General features: G+C 46.7%; 1 protein-coding gene across 1 annotated transcript in view; it reads right to left on the minus strand.

The window, feature by feature from the left end:
- Positions 1–1,593: 1,593 nt before the first annotated feature.
- Positions 1,594–20,095, minus strand: part of LOC310876264 (MAM domain-containing glycosylphosphatidylinositol anchor protein 2) — a 355,337-nt gene continuing 336,835 nt past the window's right edge. Inside the window, 4 exon segments of the mRNA XM_083789750.1 lie at positions 1,594–2,123; positions 4,556–4,652; positions 5,006–5,136; positions 19,046–19,207. Coding sequence (XP_083645876.1) covers positions 2,035–2,123; positions 4,556–4,652; positions 5,006–5,136; positions 19,046–19,207 — 479 coding nt within the window. The 3' untranslated portion in view covers positions 1,594–2,034.

The raw sequence follows: 20,095 nt of genomic DNA on the forward strand, positions 1-20,095 counted from the left end.
CGTCCCACAGGGGTCTATACCTGGCCCCCTCCTCCCCCAAAATGGGACGGCCTGGAGCTGAGTAGGTTGAGAGGCCATGAAGGTCACCGCCGGTACGCCTCCCAGTCCCGCCCATGTCCACGAGTCCCTGAGCAAGACACTTAACCCCTATTCATCTGAGCCGCCATCAGCTGATGGCCAAACTCCCCCCCTCCATGGGATTAACAAAATGTCTCCTGTCCCCAAAGCTCTTGGACCAAATTAGCCAAACTTCAAGCGTACAAACATGTCACAATTGAGCTTCTAGATTGGCTATTTTTGCAGAATGTTTGCCTATTATTATTACCTGCTCAGAATTGGGACGCTAGGTTTTAAGTGGTTAAACCACACTTCATCGCGCACACACACTCACACACATGCGCGGGTGTGAGCAACATCCAGTTGCAGCACAAGCCTTCTGAACAAGCTTTCCTTCTCGATCAGCACTTGTGGGGGCAATAGTAACATGTAGAAAATAGCCCATCAGTGACAGAGCAAATTTGATGTTAATCAACAAACACCCTGCAGGCTCACGACTCGGATTGTATTCTGAAGGCACTTTGTTTCATGGCAGAAAGTGGCTTCTAGGTTCCAACAGGCCGACCGCTCCGTCTGGGATAGTTTGAGGCAGGACTCTCGTGTGGGGAAAAAGCCTTTTTACCTTTCCACAGTAGGGCTGGGTAATTAACCGAAAATACTGTATATCTCTGTGACTGTTTGAGTCGGGACTCTCATAGCATGAGTTTTCACCTTTTCCCCTTTCCACTAGGGCCGGGTAATTAACCCAACATACGGTATATGGAAACCCACATTTAGACACTCTAGCCGACTGTATCTTGCTCATGTAGGTTAATCGAAAAAACGAGATTTATTTTGTATTTCTTATAGATCAACGAATCAACAAGAAAAAAAAATCTAATCGTTATTTTATAATCAACTTAATCAATTGGTCTTATTAACCACTTAAGCCCTGTGCTATACTTTGTCGTAGCCTACAATGGCATCGTACAAAAATTGGCCAGCCCGTAATATTTACAGCACAGACCTTGAACTACGAGTGTACAAAAAAAGGGTATAAAATAATCGTTCATTAATCGCAATCGAGGCAAAAGTTTGAAATAATGGTGATATTGATTTGACTTCGTATCGTCCCCCAGCCCCGTCCTGCTCAATCTGTTCTCTGCCTCTTTCTTTTATCGTCTGTCTTATCCTCTGTCTCGGCCTGCCGTTGCCTGCTGATTTCTCCCCCCCACGTGACTGCTGTTCATTTGTTCCGTTATCAAACCTTCAGTTGGCCACTTGGACTCGTGAGCACAGTGTTGAGAGATACATACTAGGCAGCTACATGGGCGCACAGGGCGGACGGAAATGAAGGTGTCCAGTTCTTGTTTTCCTACAACACGGCACCGAGCAGATCAAGACATGGTGCGGTTGTGGCGTAATGCTGGGTGGCAAAAAAAAAGAAGAAATGTGTTGGTGATTGGTGTCTGTAGCAAGAAGATGAAGAAAAAGGTATAGAGAAAGGTCTGATTCCGTGGGTTTTTGTAAGGTATTTCCATTTTCAAAAAAGTTCAGCAGTGTCTCGACCCGTCCCCTCGCCTTCCAAGGAACATGTTCATACCTGTCAAAATTGTTATTGTGCTTTACAAATGGTCCTCCTCCCCCTCGATGCTCGGGGAACTGTTTCACCAAAGTCCAGGTTTTTGTTTGTCGATGTTACCCAACCTGTCTTTGTGCTCGTAGCGATGTCCAATGTCCTGCTCCCAGACAAGTGGCCGTCTGGAAAAAAGAGGTCTCTTAAAAAAAAAAAAAAGCGCATCTTTTTCTTTATTACTTTTTGTTTGTTTTTTTCTTCAGTTTTTTAGATTTTCTTCCCGGTCCCTCTCGCGGTCCATTTCGGGGTCCTCGCCGCCTTCCAGAATGCGTGACTCTTTGGTGATTGGATGCAGAGGGTGCTAGCTCACAGACGTCGGGTCTGACGGTTCGCCTCCGAGACGACGACGACGCACAGGAGGGTCACCTCTGGCCTTCCAGCAGGGTCACCACCAGGGTGACACACAGCAGCCATATATGGGCAAATGTGGGCGGAGCCGTGGATCTGCTATCTAAAGACGGGAAGGGAAAAAAGAAAGTGTCATCCACATAGAAATGAGGGTTTTCTTCACATTGTTCAAAGCAGAGCAGAGCATGGCCCTTTACATCTGTGGTTCCCAACCTTTTCTAGATCGCTTGAAAATCTCGAAAGTGTCCGTGGCCGAAGTGTTTTGGAGGAGACCGGTTAAGGGTCCACTTGTTATAAGTTATAACATTGATTATTGATTATTTTTACAGTGTATATTGGAGTCCCAGAGAGAGTAAATGGGGGTCCGTACTCCGTGGTCTAATTCACATCAAACTAGGGGTCCTCGAAATAAAAAATAAAAGATTGAGAATCACTCTTTGAAAGGATATGAAAAGGTACAAAACACTTATCCTGGGATTCATAACTGATTCGGCATGTTCTTTTTTCCTATAAAAAGAACATGCCATATACGAGAGAACTATTATTTCAAACGTCACCTCACCAAGTCAGGAAGTGATGTGAATTTGACACACACACACGCACGCACGCACGCGCACACATTCACCGTGGCGCTAGGTGCCCGCTTTGCCCCTTGGTTAGGAGTTCCAGACTGAGAAGCGAAGTGGTAACAAAACAAAAAAAGAATCCGCCAAATGGAGAAATTCTGTCTGAATCCCAGGCTACAAAATACTCACAATTCCACGTATTATTTGCCTAGCATCACATAAAAAAATATAAAAATGACAAAGGGCTTATTCATTTCAGCAAAGAGCCTGCCTCACAGAAGAGCAAAGAGCCTGCCTCACAGAAGAGCAAAGAGCCTGCCTCAGAATGCTCGCTCTGAGGAAGGCTCTTTCCCAAAAAACGCGTAAAAGCGTCTGTCTGATGTGAGCCAAATAAGTGGGGAATTGTCAGCGTTTTGTCCTCTGTGAGTTGAATTTTGAGAAGCGCTACGCCACTACCTGTTTCATAGCTTTGCTGTCGGGGCAGAAACCTCTTATCTCCATATTTATTTATTGTAAATTAAAGTAAATTAATGCCCTACTTCATCCCACTACAGCATCACACAAAAGTAGCAGATCCACAAGCCCGAAATGCAACGCAAATTGACATGTTTCAAGCTTGTAGATCATGCTACTTTTTATATATTTCTGGACATAATGAGGTTTCCCCCCAACAAAAGATTGCTTTTTAGAATATGTTTACTGGATTTGTGGGGTTTAACACTCCACCGAGAATTGTGCAGTTGAATCGTAAGCTCTTTTCTTCCCCCTAACTTAATTATTTTGGGGCTGTTAGCTGCTTTTATAATGGGTTCTCAGTTTTTTGGAATACATTAACGAGAGAAACTAAATTATTTCAAGACAAAGAACTTTAGACAAGGGCTAGTTTTGCTCACTTGACGATTAAACACACATTCTACAAAAGAAAAGAAAAAAGAAAAAGATATTCTACTCTGTCTTCCACAGCAGTTGTTCTCAAACTTTACATTTCAAAGAACATAACTCTGAGGATAACCACATTTGGTTCCATTTGTACACTATAGAGTTACAGAATTGTAAGGGTCCATTGAGATCCCTCTCAAGGAACACAGGGACCTCACTTTGAGAACCACTTTAGTTGCACAGTATTGGTGAAGACATGGCGAACACACACACAAAATGGCAATATTTATTAACCACTTAAACCCCAGCATTTATGTTGCGGGGATAGCTTTCCTTCTTCTTCCACCACTTTTGACAACCTGTATTGCCATGTCTGCCTATTATAAGTGACTTAGTTTGTTTTCTTTAAAGTTGATCATGAATGTTGGTAGTTGCAGCCCTGTAGTTTCTTATTTCGGCTTGTTTCCTAATGTTGTTCACCCTAGAACACCAAACACGGGGGTGATTTTCACCCGGACAATTATGTATTTGTAATTTTCATAATGTTGCTGATGTCTGAGGTGGGAGGGTCTTTCAGTACCTTCATGTTTAGTGATAGATGATGATGATGATGATTCTAAACTACATTATTCTTTTTTTTGCCACCAAGGGACCCACGACGTGTCCAAGATAAACAAAGGCAAAATACATTGTAAACACGATCCTACTGTAGTTTCTTTAGTTATGGGCCGTTGAATATAGCTTGTTTTGACCAAAAACGCGATCTGGGTAAATAATCAGAGATAAATGTATTTTCTGAAATCTGATAACGTGGAGGTAGACAATAGCAAAAATCACTTCCGGTTCACATCACGTTGGTATCCGTCTCCTAGCAACCTTGCATCAATCATACGTTGGCGAAGGGCGCCCTCTAGCGTAATCACTGAAAAAATGCCATTCATGTCCATGGCAGTCATTTCATGTTTCAATAATTTTCCAAAGAGTTTGCTATATAAGGTCCAAATGAACCACAGTACTATGGCAGCTGTCTACAAGTGGACCTCCAAACCTCCTCAGGGGGGAGGGGCAGGGACAGAGGGGGTCTACTCACTGGGCTGGAGGTCTCGACATTCCCCTTCCTCAAGGGTCACGTCATCGATGGCAATGTCCCCTTCAATACCAGGACCCCGGATACCTTCCAGTACCACCTAGAGAGAGAGAGAGACAGAGAGAGAGACAGACAGACAGAGAGAGACATCAAGTTTTGCCAGGAGTAGGCTGAGCTGTGGACATTGCCTTTGTCTTTATGTTTTTATGTGCACGCACACACACACACACACACACACACACACACACACACACACACACACACACACACACACACACACACACACACACACACACACACACACACACACACACACACACACACACACACACACACACACACACACACACACACACACACACACACACACACACACACACACACACACAGCTGCTGCTGCCTGTGTTGTGTGTGATTGATGAGGTGAGTCTATTCGCGGTACTTCCGTCTCACCTGGAAGGATGCTGTGGGGTGGATGCTGACTTTGGCCTGCCTCCAGCGGTCACCTTGGTTACCAGTCAGCGACCACACAGGACCCTCGGAGGTTGTTTGGCTCTTCTGCTTCAGCAAGGCGTTGAGCGTCCCTGTAGCAGAGAGAGAGAGAGAGAGAGAGAGAGAGGATGTTATGTTACACTGCTGCAAAGCGGGCAGAGACAGAGACCTCTCATCTCCATAGTTTTTCCGTAAATTAACGCCCTACTTGATCATACTACAGCGTCACACAAAAGCATCAAAAGAGACGAAATACAGATGAGCTTTGCACGAGCGCACACGCACGCACACTGTTACACACGCCGTTGTAAAATACTCAATAAAGTGGTGCATTTATATACAGTGTATAGTGCTTTCAAATGTGCATTACATTCTCTCTCTCTCTCTCTCACACACACACACACACACACACACACACACACACACACACACACACACACACACACACACACACACACACACACACACACACACACACACACACACACACACACACACACACACACACACACACACACACACACACACACACACACGTTTGAAAACACAGGTCAAACTGATACGTATAGATTTGGAACACGCTCCTCATTCAAAACTTAATCTCTCTCTTTAATTAACTTTAACTCTCTCTGTTCCAAATGTATGAATTCCTCTGCATGCATTCAAAGCAGATCTGGAGCGCTATCAAAAGGTTAAAAGTGGGTCATAATGAATGCATGCATTTATTAGTTAGGGGGCTCTGCGAGCAACGATTAAGTAGTCCTCAGCATTATAATGCAGACATAATAATGGAGTCATCAGTGCCCATACCCGAGGCGGGGTTGGCGAAAGGGCCTTTCTGTGTGCAGTTTGCATGTTCTCCCCGTGTCCCTTAGGGGTATAGGTACCCTCACAAAAAAACATGCAGTAATCCTGGTCTCTAAACTACCTCCCCTTGGCCAGCCGGGACGCTTGATGGAGGGGAAAGGAACTGGTCGGAATTAAGTCCACGCGCTATGCCCGATCAGGGAAACTCCCCCCTGACACAAACCCCTAAAGTATCTTTCCAGTGAAAAAAGAAAAGAAATGCAACCGTCAAGTCTGGCTGTTTTGGGGTCTGGTCTGCAGCCGTGGGGGCCCCCTGGGGACCCCCTGGGGTCTGCAGCCTTGGGGACCCCCTGGGGTCTGCAGCCGTGGGGACCCCCTGGGGACCCCCTGGGGTCTGCAGCCTTGGGGACCCCCTGGGGTCTGCAGCCGTGGGGGCCCCCTGGGGACCCCCTGGGGTCTGCAGCCTTGGGGACCCCCTGGGGTCTGCAGCCGTGGGGACCCCCTGGGGACCCCCTGGGGTCTGCAGCCTTGGGGACCCCCTGGGGTCTGCAGCCGTGGGGGCCCCCTGGGGACCCCCTGGGGTCTGCAGCCTTGGGGACCCCCTGGGGTCTGCAGCCGTGGGGACCCCCTGGGGACCCCCTGGGGTCTGCAGCCTTGGGGACCCCCTGGGGTCTGCAGCCTTGGGGACCCCCTGGGGTCTGCAGCCGTGGGGGCCCCCTGGGGACCCCCTGGGGTCTGCAGCCTTGGGGACCCCCTGGGGTCTGCAGCCGTGGGGGCCCCCTGGGGACCCCCTGGGGTCTGCAGCCTTGGGGACCCCCTGGGGTCTGCAGCCGTGGGGACCCCCTGGGGACCCCCTGGGGTCTGCAGCCGTGGGGACCCCCTGGGGTCTGCAGCCTTGGGGACCCCCTGGGGTCTGCAGCCGTGGGGACCCCCTGGGGACCCCCTGGGGACCCCCTGGGGTCTGCAGCCGTGGGGACCCCCTGGGGACCCCCTGGGGACCCCCTGGGGTCTGCAGCCGTGGGGACCCCCTGGGGTCTGCAGCCTTGGGGACCCCCTGGGGTCTGCAGGCCGTGGGGACCCCCTGGGGTCTGCAGGCCGTGGGGACCCCCTGGGGTCTGCAGGCCGTGGGGACCCCCTGGGGTCTGCAGGCCGTGGGGACCCCCTGGGGTCTGCAGGCCGTGGGGACCCCCTGGGGTCTGCAGGACATTGACAACCACGGCTTCTCTTGATGAATACCTCACATCCTACAGTATAATCCCTATACTGTACCACCAGTAGCCTATAATAACCAGTAACAAACCTTCCCCCAACGACGCGTATACGGAATTAGCCCAGATTAAATTAAATTACATTAAATTGAAAGAGAGAAAACTATTTCTGAAATAGCATTTTTTTAAATTCATTTTGTGTTACTATAAAGACACTATAGCATTAGGTTGAAACGCATACTGTAAGTAGGTTAACAACCGGAACATATTGCCTTGTAGCACAGGAGAGTTGTGTTAAATCGTTTGAAAACAGGACAGGGAAACAGAACGGCTTTGATCTTGTTTTGGCAAAAGAAAGAAAGAAAGAAAGCGCGCATTCACAGCATTTATCTCAGGTTTAAAGGGAATGTGGTAAAGGAGATGACAGTGTCCCTTGTGGCATTGGCTGGGGTCCGACTGGGGACAGGGGTGTGTGTCCCCATGCAGTCACAGCCAAAGCAGTTAACGGAGCGTCACAATCTTAATCACGTTTTCCATTTACAGTATATGTTGGCTATACTAAAATAGCATTCAGGGTTTCCTGCACAATGTTGTTGGCATGGCGCTGCGCCATGCTTGAAATAAATCGCGCCATGCCAAGCTGCAAAAAAAAAGGGGGCTAGTAAATCATGGTGTGTGTGATATGAAATGTCCAGTACCTCCCCAGTGCCTCCCCAAGTGCCACCCCAGTGTCTGCCCTGCAGTGTCTGCCCAGTGCCTCCCCAGTGTCCGCCAAGTGCCTCCCCAGTGTCTGCCCAGTGGCTCCCCAGTACCTCCCCAGTGTCCCCCTGAGTACCTCCCCAATGTCCCCCTGAGTGCCTCCCCAGCGTCCCCCTGAGTGCCTCCCCAGTGCCTCCCCAATGTCTCCCCAGTGGCTGCAGTTTCTCCACAGTGCCTCCCAGTGTCCCCCTGAGTGTCTCCCCAGTGCCTCCCCAGTGTCTCCCCAGTGTCTCCCCAGTGGCTGCAGTTTCTCCCCAGTGTCTCCCCAGTGGCTGCAGTTTCTCCCCAGTGTCCACCAAGTGCCTCCCCAGTGTCTGCCCAGTGGCTCCCCAGTGTCCCCCTGAGTGCCTCCCCAGTGTCTCCCCAGTGGCTGCAGTTTCTCCCCAGTGTCTCCCCAGTGCCCCCCTGAGTGCCTCCCCAGTGTATCCCCAGTGCCTCCCAGTGTCCCCCTGAGTGCCTCCCCAGTGTCTCCCCAGTGTCTCCCCAGTGCCTCCCCAGTGTCTCCCCAGTGCCTCCCCAGTGCCTCCCCAATGTCTCCCCAGTGGCTGCAGTTTCTCCCCAGTGCCTCCCCAGTGTCGCCCCAGTGCCTCCCAGTGTCCCCCTGAGTGCCTCCCAGTGTCCCCCTGAGTGCCTCCCCAGTGTCTCCCCAGTGCCTCCCAGTGTCCCCCTGAGTGCCTCCCCAGTGTCTCCCCAGTGCCTCCCAGTGTCCCCTTGAGTGCCTCCCCAGTGGCTCCCAGTGTCCCCCTGAGTGCCTCCCCAGTGTCTCCCCAGTGCCTCCCCAGTGCCTCCCCAGTGTCTCCCCAGTGTCTCCCCAGTGCCTCCCAGTGTCCCCCTGAGTGCCTCCCTAGTGTCTCTCCAGTGCCTCCCTGAGTGCCTCCCCAGTGTCCCCTCAGTGCCTCCCCAGTGTCCCCCTGAGTGCCTCCCCACTGCCTCCCCAGTGTTCCCCCGAGTGCCTCCCCAGTGTCTCCCCAGTGTCTTTCCAGTGCCTCCCCAGTGCCTCCCCAGTGCCTGCCCAGTGTCTCCAATAGCAATACAAGAGCAATAAATTAATCTTAATTTATTAATCTAATTAATTAATGAATCAAATTAATTAATTAATTAATCAAAATTTTCGTCGCCCAGCACCATGCCAAAGCTTTTTCCTGCAGGATTCTCTCGTGGCTCAAGTCCGATTTAGACGCAGTACCTCTGTCGTTTTATTTTATTTTACATCTCGGGTTTGCGAACGGAGCTTCCGTATTTCTGGAGTGCGGAAGCCCGAGAAAAAATAAAGGGAAGCTCCGCACACTCAGATCTGTGCACAATCAATGTATTTATTTAGCAAGCTTTCGGTCTACTGACCTTCTTCAGGCAGTGGAGTGCGGAAGCCCGAAAGGTGAGTGAGAGTGCGTTTTCTATAAGCTCAAAACGTGTGTCTTTGAGCTGGTACGAGCTGGTTTTGAGCTGGTAGATCTGCTATACTTTTGATCAAGTAGTGTGTCAGTTTGCAAAAGAAAAAAGAAACGTAATATGGAGATAAGTTTCTGCCCGACAGCAATAATATGCTAAATCCCATCCACATCACATTCAGTGTCTCATTCTAGCCTTTTTTATTTCACTGAACCAGGCCTAAATTAGCCTGTCGCTAAATCCCACCCAAGCCCGTTCTTGGCCAATACAACGTTAGAAACGGTTACTAGGTTAGGATCCCGGTCAAGCTTTCAATGCTGGTCAAAATGGTTTTGCAGTGTCAATAAATATATTTGCTGTACAGCATGTGTGGGTTTGTTTTCTTACCTTATGAGCAAACTAGTCCATTCCATGAATTATTTCGCTCCGTTGTGCAGTTTAATAGTAGCCTACATATTAGAAATAAAAATAGGCTCTCATTGACTTCCATTGTAACGGGGAAACAACTCTCAAACTCACTCTTTTAGAACACTAAGCTGATTATGACCGTTTATGACAGGAAAACTCATGTGTTTTTTTTTTTTTCTTTTGACTTCGGTGTTGCCACATTGTGTGAGAGATATAAGCCAACCCACCTCCAAAAACAAGCCAACTCTTGAAGCCAAATCAAGAAAAACAAGCCAAAACAAACATATAATAATATGACCATATATAATCCTAATAAAAATATTGTATGCATTTATCATTATAAATACTATGTAGGCCTATGTCTATGATAATTCATGTTTTGGTAATGTATTACAGTACTAATTATTAGCCTTAAGCCAAAAGTAGCGGGAAATAAGCAGACTTGGCAACCCTGACAAGTTTGCCTACAAAACGATCTGATTGGTCCAAATCTGTACACACACTCCTGATGTATAGCCTCGGTCCCAGACCGTTGGATGTAAACAAAATAATGTATCTGATTCTGATCTCGTCCACTTGTCGCAAACACCATACACAATTTTGGACGTGTTTGAGGGAGACGCTTTAGGAGAAATGTCTGGGACTGCAGCTGGGTGCATCTCAAACCGCATGGCGACTTGTTTACAAACGATCGAGGAACACCAGAACCGCTTCACTGTATATCTCCAACCAATATAGTTACTTTATAAATCTATCAAAAGACGAAAATAAAACGGCATGAGTTTTCCTGATGTCTTAAACTGTCAGAATCAGCTTTTGTTGTGTTCGCTTATGTGCTAACTGACTGATTTTGAGAGCTGTTCCCCGTTACAATGGAAGTAAATGAGAGCCTATTTTTATAGATACTATTAAACTGCACAACGGAGCGAAATAATTCATGGAATGGACTAGTTTGCTCATAACAGGTAAGAAAACAAACCCTCTTTCTGAGGTCCACACATGATGTGTACAGCACATATATGTATTGACACTGCAAAACCATTTTGACCAGCATTGCAAGCTTGACCAGGATCCAAACCTAGTAACCGTTGCTAACGTGGTATTGGCCAACAACGGGCTTGGGTGGGACTTAGCGACAGGCTAATTGTCTACAGCTATAATTTGCATGCTCACACACTTTTCAATGTGCTAAAGGCATAATCATTGTTGGGGCTATTATTTTCTAATTGCTTTATTAAATAAAAGGACAGCTTTGCAGAGTTTTAATCTAATTGCTTTATTAACCAAAAGGGCAACTTTGCAACGTTTTTTTTAACTTGAATTACATTATCCATGCATTCTATCTCATCGGCAAACGCCTGCTCCACGGTCTGCTTTGGGTCTACTACAGCAGTGCTTTTGAGAATGCCAAGTTATAATACAGGTTATGTTTTTCACATTATTTGTATTTCCAGCATTTAGAACGATCTCATTTCCCTAACGGCGATGAGCTGATCTACAAGCTCACACCACAGCACGCACACGATGTGCAGTGAAGAGCCTGGGACGTGTGGAACGTTGTCCCCGGATGTTTTAGGGAAGGTTCTGACAGCTTCCCTATACAGGTATAGCTGATCTGAGTGAGCGGAAGGGGTTGTAGGTTTGAATCAGGCTTTGAAGATATGGGGGTGCCATACCTTTGGTTGCTTTGCAGGCCAACATTTGAGAACCACTGACAAAGAGACAACCAGGTGCTCACTGAAGACGTATAAGTCAATAGAAAGGTGCTCCTGGATCTGCACCACGTCTCTGTGTGTACTGTACGTCTGTATTCCACGTGAATAGAGAACCACTCGTTCCACTAACTTCAAATTTGACACACACGTTCCACACCACCGCAGGGAGTGCAGTGCCCGGCTCGCTGGTTGTCCAGAACCAGCACAAAAGCCTCTGCCCAGACTCCGGACAGGGCCCAAATGCAGATCACCACTAGATCTCCATATATGGACCTGGCCTGTTCTGACGGTTGATCACCCCCCAACGGGCACTGATCACCCCTAGATAGCTGGCCTGTTCTGACGGTTGATCACCCCCCAACGGGCACTGATCACCCCTAGATAGCTGGCCTGTTCTGACATCACAATGGTCCGCGACCTCGCCCTTTAGCCAATTGATCACACCCCAACGGGCACTGTTCTAAAAAAGGAGGAGATCCGGGAGTTAAAACGGGAGAAGATACTTTATTAAACCAACATGTTTCGACCTATAAAGGTCTTCATCAACCCTGATGAAGACCGTTATAGGTCGAAACATGTTTATATTTACAGCTGTGAGTGGCTCTAAAGTCTAACGATTGGCAGCTGCGGAGTTTGCTGGTGGCCCCCCTCTGGGACCGGTGCAGTCACAGCCAGGTTGCCGCTCCGCTGAGCGCCCTCCATCAGCTTGATAAGGGCCCCCTCCTCCCCCCCTCCGCTCTGATGAGAGCGGTGGCACAAGCTCAAAGGGACTCTGTCACCAAGCCTACCTGCGACAAGGTCACACTTAATTAGCCGAGCACACTTCAAAGTTTGCCTTTGGAGCCCGTGTCACATTTGTTTACAGGATTAAGTCCCGCAGCACCGCGGCACACACAAAGCCAGTCTGTTAGGAGCCCTGGCAGTGGAGTTGTCCTCTTTACCTCCCCCCCTCCCCTGAGGTATTGTACAATCAAAGGTACCCCACATTGCTATATTCCAACATTTTCTCTATCAACCGTATTTCTATTAATTTAATTTTTTCCACAAATGTCACCGCCACATGTCGTGTGAAAAGAGAAAGACGCTTTTCTGAGCATATATAGCGTTATGACTTTGCTGAGGTTGCGGTGACACTGACACCACCGATCCAAAAACGCAATTTTGTTCAAAGGGAGGCAGCCAGCTCAGCAAGTTTTCCATCCCACATGCTAAACACTCACAGGGAGATGAAACCGTGGGTCATGTTCCGTTCGAGTGCTCATCCTTCGCTGGAGATTGTGCTGTCGTGAGTGTGCCACACAGATGTGTGTGTGTGTGTGTGTTGGTGGAATGAGGCGCTTTCCTTCCCTCTCGCGAGCGCACTCTCTCATAGAGATCCATTGGTCAGGCCAGTGTACTGAGCCAGTAATGAGGCACCTTGCTGAGCCGAGGATGCATCAAAAACGATGCTCGGTACGGTCGCCTCCTACGCTCGCCAATCGCCTGGCACCAGCAGACGGGCGTCGTTCCTTCCTCATTCCTCCGTTGACCTCAGAGATGGACACCCTGCTGAGCTGGCCAATGACCTTGAACCTTCGGCCTATACCTGTACCTTGATATCCAACTCTTTCCGCAGTAAAAAATCTACGAATCGACGCGAAACAATCTCATCTGGCTAATCGCTCTTTATATACATCGGAGTATACAAACCAACAGTATTCAGAACATTTATTCTGTATTTGACAGTATTTTTGAGTCTCAGAGTTGCAGACCTGTAAAGGTCCATTTGGAACCCCTCGATGAGACCCTGAGCGTCCCCTGGAGCCTGTACTTTGAGACCCACTGCTTTAGACTAAATGCATGAAATGCATTCAAGCTATTCCACCAGTAGGCCTACACTTTACATCTTGATTAAGAACAAAAATAACAATAAAACATTCGCATTTAAAAACAATTGCAGAGTGTGGTTGCCGCAGTGGCTTACATATGCCCCTCCCACTAATATTGCCAGCCAATTACAATGTCGTGTCACCCCTGTGATCATGCGTAAGTAATTCGGAGGGGATTTAACCCCCGAAATTCATGTTTTCCGACAAACGGTTACATTTGTTGCATTTGCGGCGCCCCCTATGGATGAAAATGGAATTGCTTTTAGAACTTGGTTGATTGAACCACCCCGGACATGTGATTCAAATTTGGGATGGATTGGACATTCCGTTCGTGATTTATGGCATTCTTTGTGATATAGGCCCCTCCTACTAACTTCGGACGATGATTACGGCCGAACGATATGCACTATCAAAATTCCGCCATTCGAGTTTTCATCGGAAAGGTCCAGAGATCACGTGTACAGATTTTTGTGAGATTTGGACAAAATATGTAGGAGGAAAAGCAAAAAGTGTGTTTTGGACAAAATTCTAATTTGAAGGATTCTTTTCCATGACGAAAATGGGCGTGGCCTATATGTGGAAATGCATCATGACCCAAGGAATCCATGGAAAAAGAACATTTGATTTTACGACTTACGGTTCAAGAGTTATAGGGAAAAACGTAAAGTGGGCACGAGGGAGGTCAAGAGTAATAAACCTAATCAGGAAGACTTAAATTAATGAGGAGCTTTAATGGACCGCTTAAGTGTAACATTCACTAATCACTGGTTCTAAAACAGATACGATTACGATTGGCTGAGTGCCGTTGTAAAATGCTCAATAAAGTGGTGCATTTATATATAGTACTTTACAATGTGCATTGCATTTGCTCACACATGCGCGCGCGTGCAACACACACACACACACACACACACACACACACACACACACACACACACACACACACACACACACACACACACACACACACACACACACACACACACACACACACACACACACACACACACACACACACACATCACCATTTGGACCACATGTATCAGTATCACAGAATCAGTATTCCGATATTCCATGGATGTTATATGCAATATTTTTCAACCTTTGTATGTGCATGCAACAAATCCATAAACCAATACTATTTGGTACCTTCCGTGTTTGTGCAGGCAGTCGCAGCCTCACATTAGACAACTTTCTTGTAGAAATAATTTGTGTATTGAACTTTTGAACTGTTGAAAACTGTTTTAATTGGTTCATGTCTATGAACTTCACAGTGCCATATTTGGAAATATAAGTGTTTTAGAAAGCCCTGCAAGGCCGGGGTTTGCCACTCCTCTCCGTGCTGAGCCTCGCTACGCCTCTCAGCCGCTCTAAAAACCCACTGCAAACCGCGGGCCTCTCGAGGCGTCTTCCTTTGATATCAAACGCTCCCGAAATCTCAACACAAATCCAACATTCCTTTAACTGACAAGAAGAGGAGTGAATACCTCGCAGACCAGGAGAGGTGCCGATGCTAAATGAGGCATCGGGACTCTGCTGAATGTGAGCCGGGCTTCAAGCCCTTGACATTTAGCCCATTCATCATAACATGCCAACATCTCCGGGCCTGGGCTCCACCACAGACCGGGAGGGTGAAGGAGGAAGGGAGAGAGGGAGGGCGGCTGGCGATCAATCTGTGCAAATTGGAAATGTCATGGCCTCCTCAACCTCGGCAGGGAGGCTGGAGGAGCCGCTCGTCTTCCCCCTCGGCCCCGGGGCAGAGGCCCCCCCACCACAAATCCACAGCTTTCCTATCCTCACATCCTTCACCTACACCTTCTGCTCATACTTCTCCTTCCGCGTTCACCCTTCCCTCCACCGATCCCATCCCCCATCGCCCACCCTCCACACATCGCCCACCCTCCACCCATCATATCCCATCCCAAATGGCCCACCCTCCACCCCAAGGCTCCATCTTGGTTCAGCTATATGATAGGGATGCAGCAGCCCCTTGAACCCCTAACCACTTCAACCATCTGGGCTCTGGCGAACCAGACCTGCGTTGCTTGCAACTGTACTTGGATCACTCACCCCGCCAAATCTCTACGCGGAAATAGCAGCTCTGCAAGTCACCAAACCCAGTGTTGATTTCGTCGACTAAAACCTCTTTTCCTTAGTTCCTAACTACCAATTTTCACTGACAAAAACTAAACAAACAATTTTGTCAAACTGTTAGGGAGGGAGAGGGACTATAGTGGTTAAGAGATCCAGTAGAATTAAAAGTAATATTAGATCTACAAGCTCACAAGGTGTCGTGCTGCAACTATTTCCGGCATGCAGCTACATGAAAAACATCCATTTCAATGACACCATGGCACGCCAAAGATAACATTTATAAAACGTGTTTCTATAGACTTAAAGCCAAGGCCCTCCCTTGCGACTAAGAGAGACCAGCATTGCTTTTTATTCATCTATAAAGCTCTAATTGGGATTTCACATTCTTATTTAAACTCTCTTTTACAATGGAAAACAATTTCTTATCATACACGCTCTCAAGATTATTTGATGCTTGAGACCACACATGCCTCCACGAAGTTTGGACTTAGTGGACACTTAGGAACACCTTACAGACTTCACTCAAGTCCTTCTCTTGGTCGCTTTCAATTGGACATATCAACTTTGGTAAATCTCAATGTACCGGTTTTAATTGATGTTGACTCACATATGAAATGTTCCTTTATTAACTTATTTTTAGAGATGTTCCGATACTGTATCGGTATCGTAAAAGGTATAGATATCTGCCCTTTTGGTCATATCGGGTCAAATCGGTGTCGGCGAATATGCCCAACCACGGCATGTAAATAAAATGTTGGGGCATGTGGATTTTGCCTGGAGTTGCCTAAACTTCAAGTGTACGTTTGAGTGAGGAGTCTGCTATTAACAACACAAGATAAAAGATGTAATTTTCTTTTTTGTATTATTATAAATTTCCTTTGTCTCCCCCCCACCATTTTTACATTGTACATTATTGTTGTTTTGTTGTCGTAATAACGGCACCACTGAAAAAGAGGGTCCCAGGCCAGCCCTCAGTGTGTTCTCAGAGAATTAAATAAATTGAATAAGTTGAAAATGAAAACAAAAAAGTAAAACATTTCAGGGCCGGATTTTATTCAAATGACCACAAAACTAAATCAAAATGTCTGTCATAATCAACACTGCACTGACCGCACGGTGCATCATGGTAGCAGTACTGCTGTACAGTACCAACCACTGATTTGAATAATGAAAGGAAACGATTCATAATTTAAAAATAATTGCATATTCAAAAAGGAGTGAGAAGAACGCTCCTCTAACTATGTTCTCTCTCTACGCTCACCAAACGCTGTCTGTCCAAACCTATAGCTATAGGTCACATTGAATTTAACCGACACCTGGGCGGTATGCGTGATGTGCATGTACAACACGAATACAAGCATGTATGCACGCACGGACACACAAATCGGTATCCATCATGCTTTCGCAGAGTACAACAACGAGGCAGCATTTTTCAAAGCACTGTATTCTAACCACTACATTAAAAACACTACAACAGGTTTACCAGCATCCATCTTCTCTCTGTCAATCTCTCTCTCTAGTCCTCTACCGTAGTTAATGATAGGAGAAGAGGCTGACACTGAGAGATAGCCATGGCTGTATGGGCCTGCTGTTTCTGTTCTAGAGATCCAATCTGGCTCCCCTGGTTCGCACGGACGGGCACGCACGGGCGGGCGCGCGCACACACACGGACGCGTGTGTGTAGCATTCCTAATACTAATCCTACAACTCCACAAATCATACTAATTTAATCTTAAAAACAGCCATTTCCTCACAATGTCTATTTCTCAAGTTGTACTAGCCTACACCAAGGGGACATTATTGTTGCCCTCATAAGTATAGTCACACACACATCTAGTCCAAACATTAATGCCAGTGGCTAAGTGTCCTGGGTCTCTCATGTCTTCCAATGCTCCAGGGACAGTCTGTAATTCGGCCCATTAAAAATGTAAAAGGGTCCATTATCTAATAATATATTTTAAGATATCTTTTACAATGTTCATTTCTGCTCAGCAGATACAGGTTTCGACTCATTTAGTTTTCTCAGTATAGGCCTAAAGGAGTTACGTCCTCAAACTTATTCATCCCCAAGAACCTGAAAGAGAAATTGTATGTCTCTCAGGGACACAAAGTTAAACTTGTAGATTGGCTATTTTCAGTTATTAGTTATTTTGCGATGAAAGAGTAGGCTATTTGAAGTGGTCAAGATGTTACACACATATTACATCTGTAATTTCACAAAGTTAAATAGCATATTTATTGTAAACAACCTTGTTTGAGACTCCTACGTGACAAAAACATATCACATGCGTGGAAGCAGGCAACTTGCAACCACTGAACTTACTGTACGCAACTGCAGAGGGGGACAAAGACATGGGGATTCTTGGGGAAGTGACCATATATATCATCATCCGACATATTTTACCGTGTTTGTTTACATGCCAGTAGCGCTCGTTGACTGTGTTTGTTGGGTTAGCAACCGGTTTAGCCACATTGACAACGATATCATCTGCTTTGCAACTATTTCCATTGGTTGGTGTGATCTAATCGCCGAAGACTGCCGCTTTGGCAACGTCCATCCTAGAAACTGCTGCCGTGGGAAGGGCTTTCAGTCTGAATGATGAAGTGAAACGAAATGAAAATTCCGGCTGAGTGTCAAGGCTATAACGACATTCTGCTGAGACTCTTTTTTTCACAGGCACATACATGGGGACTTGTCTTCAAAAGTTTTTTGGTCAAACTTGTTCTGAGAAAGACATTTCTCTTTTTCCCCAGACAAGAAGCCCGAGAGCGGAAAGAAGATGAGCTTAGTTCCAAAATATCTGTCAGCGTGCTGGTGTACTCTAGGCTACAGGGAATCAGATTTTTCCCTTTGCTTTAAAGAATAAGATCAAGTCTGCTTCCTCTTTCCTCCCAGATGACCAGAGGACTCTGTCATTGACAGCTTCTTCTTCCAAGAGTAACTCGCTGAGAAAATGTGCAGCGAAATATACAGGTCACGGACGAACGAACGTGATTCTATGACAGTCCTTATCTCTAAATGACTCCCCGTTTTAACATTTCAGTGTTGTGCGTGCCGTCGCTCAGACTGACACGTTCCTTTGAACGCTTTGACGGATTCTTTATTAGAGACGTCGCGGGTAGATATGTCACGATAACACAATGCAGTCGATTTTAGCCTCTCTCTGTAATTTCAACGAGAACAGACTTGTTTGCTTTTGTCGGGTACGGAAATGAGTTCTGTAGGTAGTGATGACATTTATTCTTATAGCAACCACCCATTATCTTGAACGTAACCTCAGTAAAACTATGCCTAAACCTTTATTCCTATTTCCTAAGCTTAAATTCAGTAAAACTATGCCTGAAAGTAACCGTATTCCTACACTTAACCTAAGTAGAAAACTATGCCAAAACCTAACCTTATTCCTAAACGTAACCTCAGTAAATAAACTATGCCTAAACCTAAACTTGTTTCTAAAAGTAACCTCAGTAAAACTATGCCAAACCTAGCCTTACGTGGATTACAGGCGTACAGTACATACACACACGTACACAATACACATGTACAGAGAGTCGGTGCATTTATTGTAAGATTATTATCTACAAGTTCACAACGCATCGCAAAGTGAGCGTGTAGATAGGCTATTTTCAAATTAAAATGGTTAAAAGGGTTTGTGATGCTGTTAAACAAATTTTAGCAGGTGGGACCCCCCCTCAAGGACCCCTGACTGGTGGTCCCCGGACCACCCTGTAATAATTAGAAGAAGAACTCACCGATATGTTTCCCATACATGTGGAAGTAGAAGCCGAGGCAGTAGGCGGGTGGGTTGGTGATGCCGTACGGGTTCTTGGGAGCCACGTTGAAGAACGGACTCACCAGGCGAGCCTGGTCGCCCTCCTTCCGCGGTCGGGATGTCTCGATGTACATGTAAAACCCTGCAAGAACACGCACGCACACGCACACGCACGCACACACACACACACACACACACACACACACACACACACACACACACACACACACACACACACACACACACACACACACACACACACACACACACACACACACACACACACACACACACACACACACACACACACACACACACACACACACACACAGTACGGCAAACATCCTTTAGATGATGAATGTCCATTTTTCAGCTGTGTTAAACAAATGTGCCTTTGTGTGTATGTGTGTCTATTAGTCGGTATATAGCAGCACTGTTACTGTGGTCACTGCATCTATACATCATACATCATCCTCAATCAAAGGCACTGCTCACTGCTCACACAAGTGTGATTTCTTACTACCTCAGGGTTTAGCCTAAGGCTTCACTCACACCTTTCGATCTAGCATACAACATTGATGCATGCTTGTTGTATGAGACTTATTGACTGATGCAAGCTCCCAATGCATTTTTGTTGTACGGCTTTCGGCTGTGTTTCGACTGCCCCCCTCCCCCTCATACAACAAAAATGTTGTGTCAAACCATGTGACTTCCATTGGAAATGCATTGCGAGCTTGCATCAGTCAATAAGTCTCATACAACAAGCATACATCAATCTGTTGCGAAGGTGTGAGTCAGGCCTTAGACAACAACAAAAACATGCCATGTCCGGTTTACTTCCCATATTTGTATGAAGTAGGAGACGCGACTTCACTCTTCCAATGGAAGAGTGAAGTCACACAGCTTCTGAACCATTATTTAGCCCCACGATCACTGAACTAAAATAGAGGGCCCGATCGTCACAAGCCACACAAACTTCCCAAGACTTTAATACTAAAAATGTCTCTTTTCAGAGATTCAAATCAGGAGA

This window comes from Protomyctophum parallelum (genome assembly GCF_964188405.1).
Source record: "Protomyctophum parallelum genome assembly, chromosome: 19".
In the NCBI taxonomy this organism is placed as follows: Eukaryota; Metazoa; Chordata; class Actinopteri; order Myctophiformes; family Myctophidae; genus Protomyctophum; species Protomyctophum parallelum.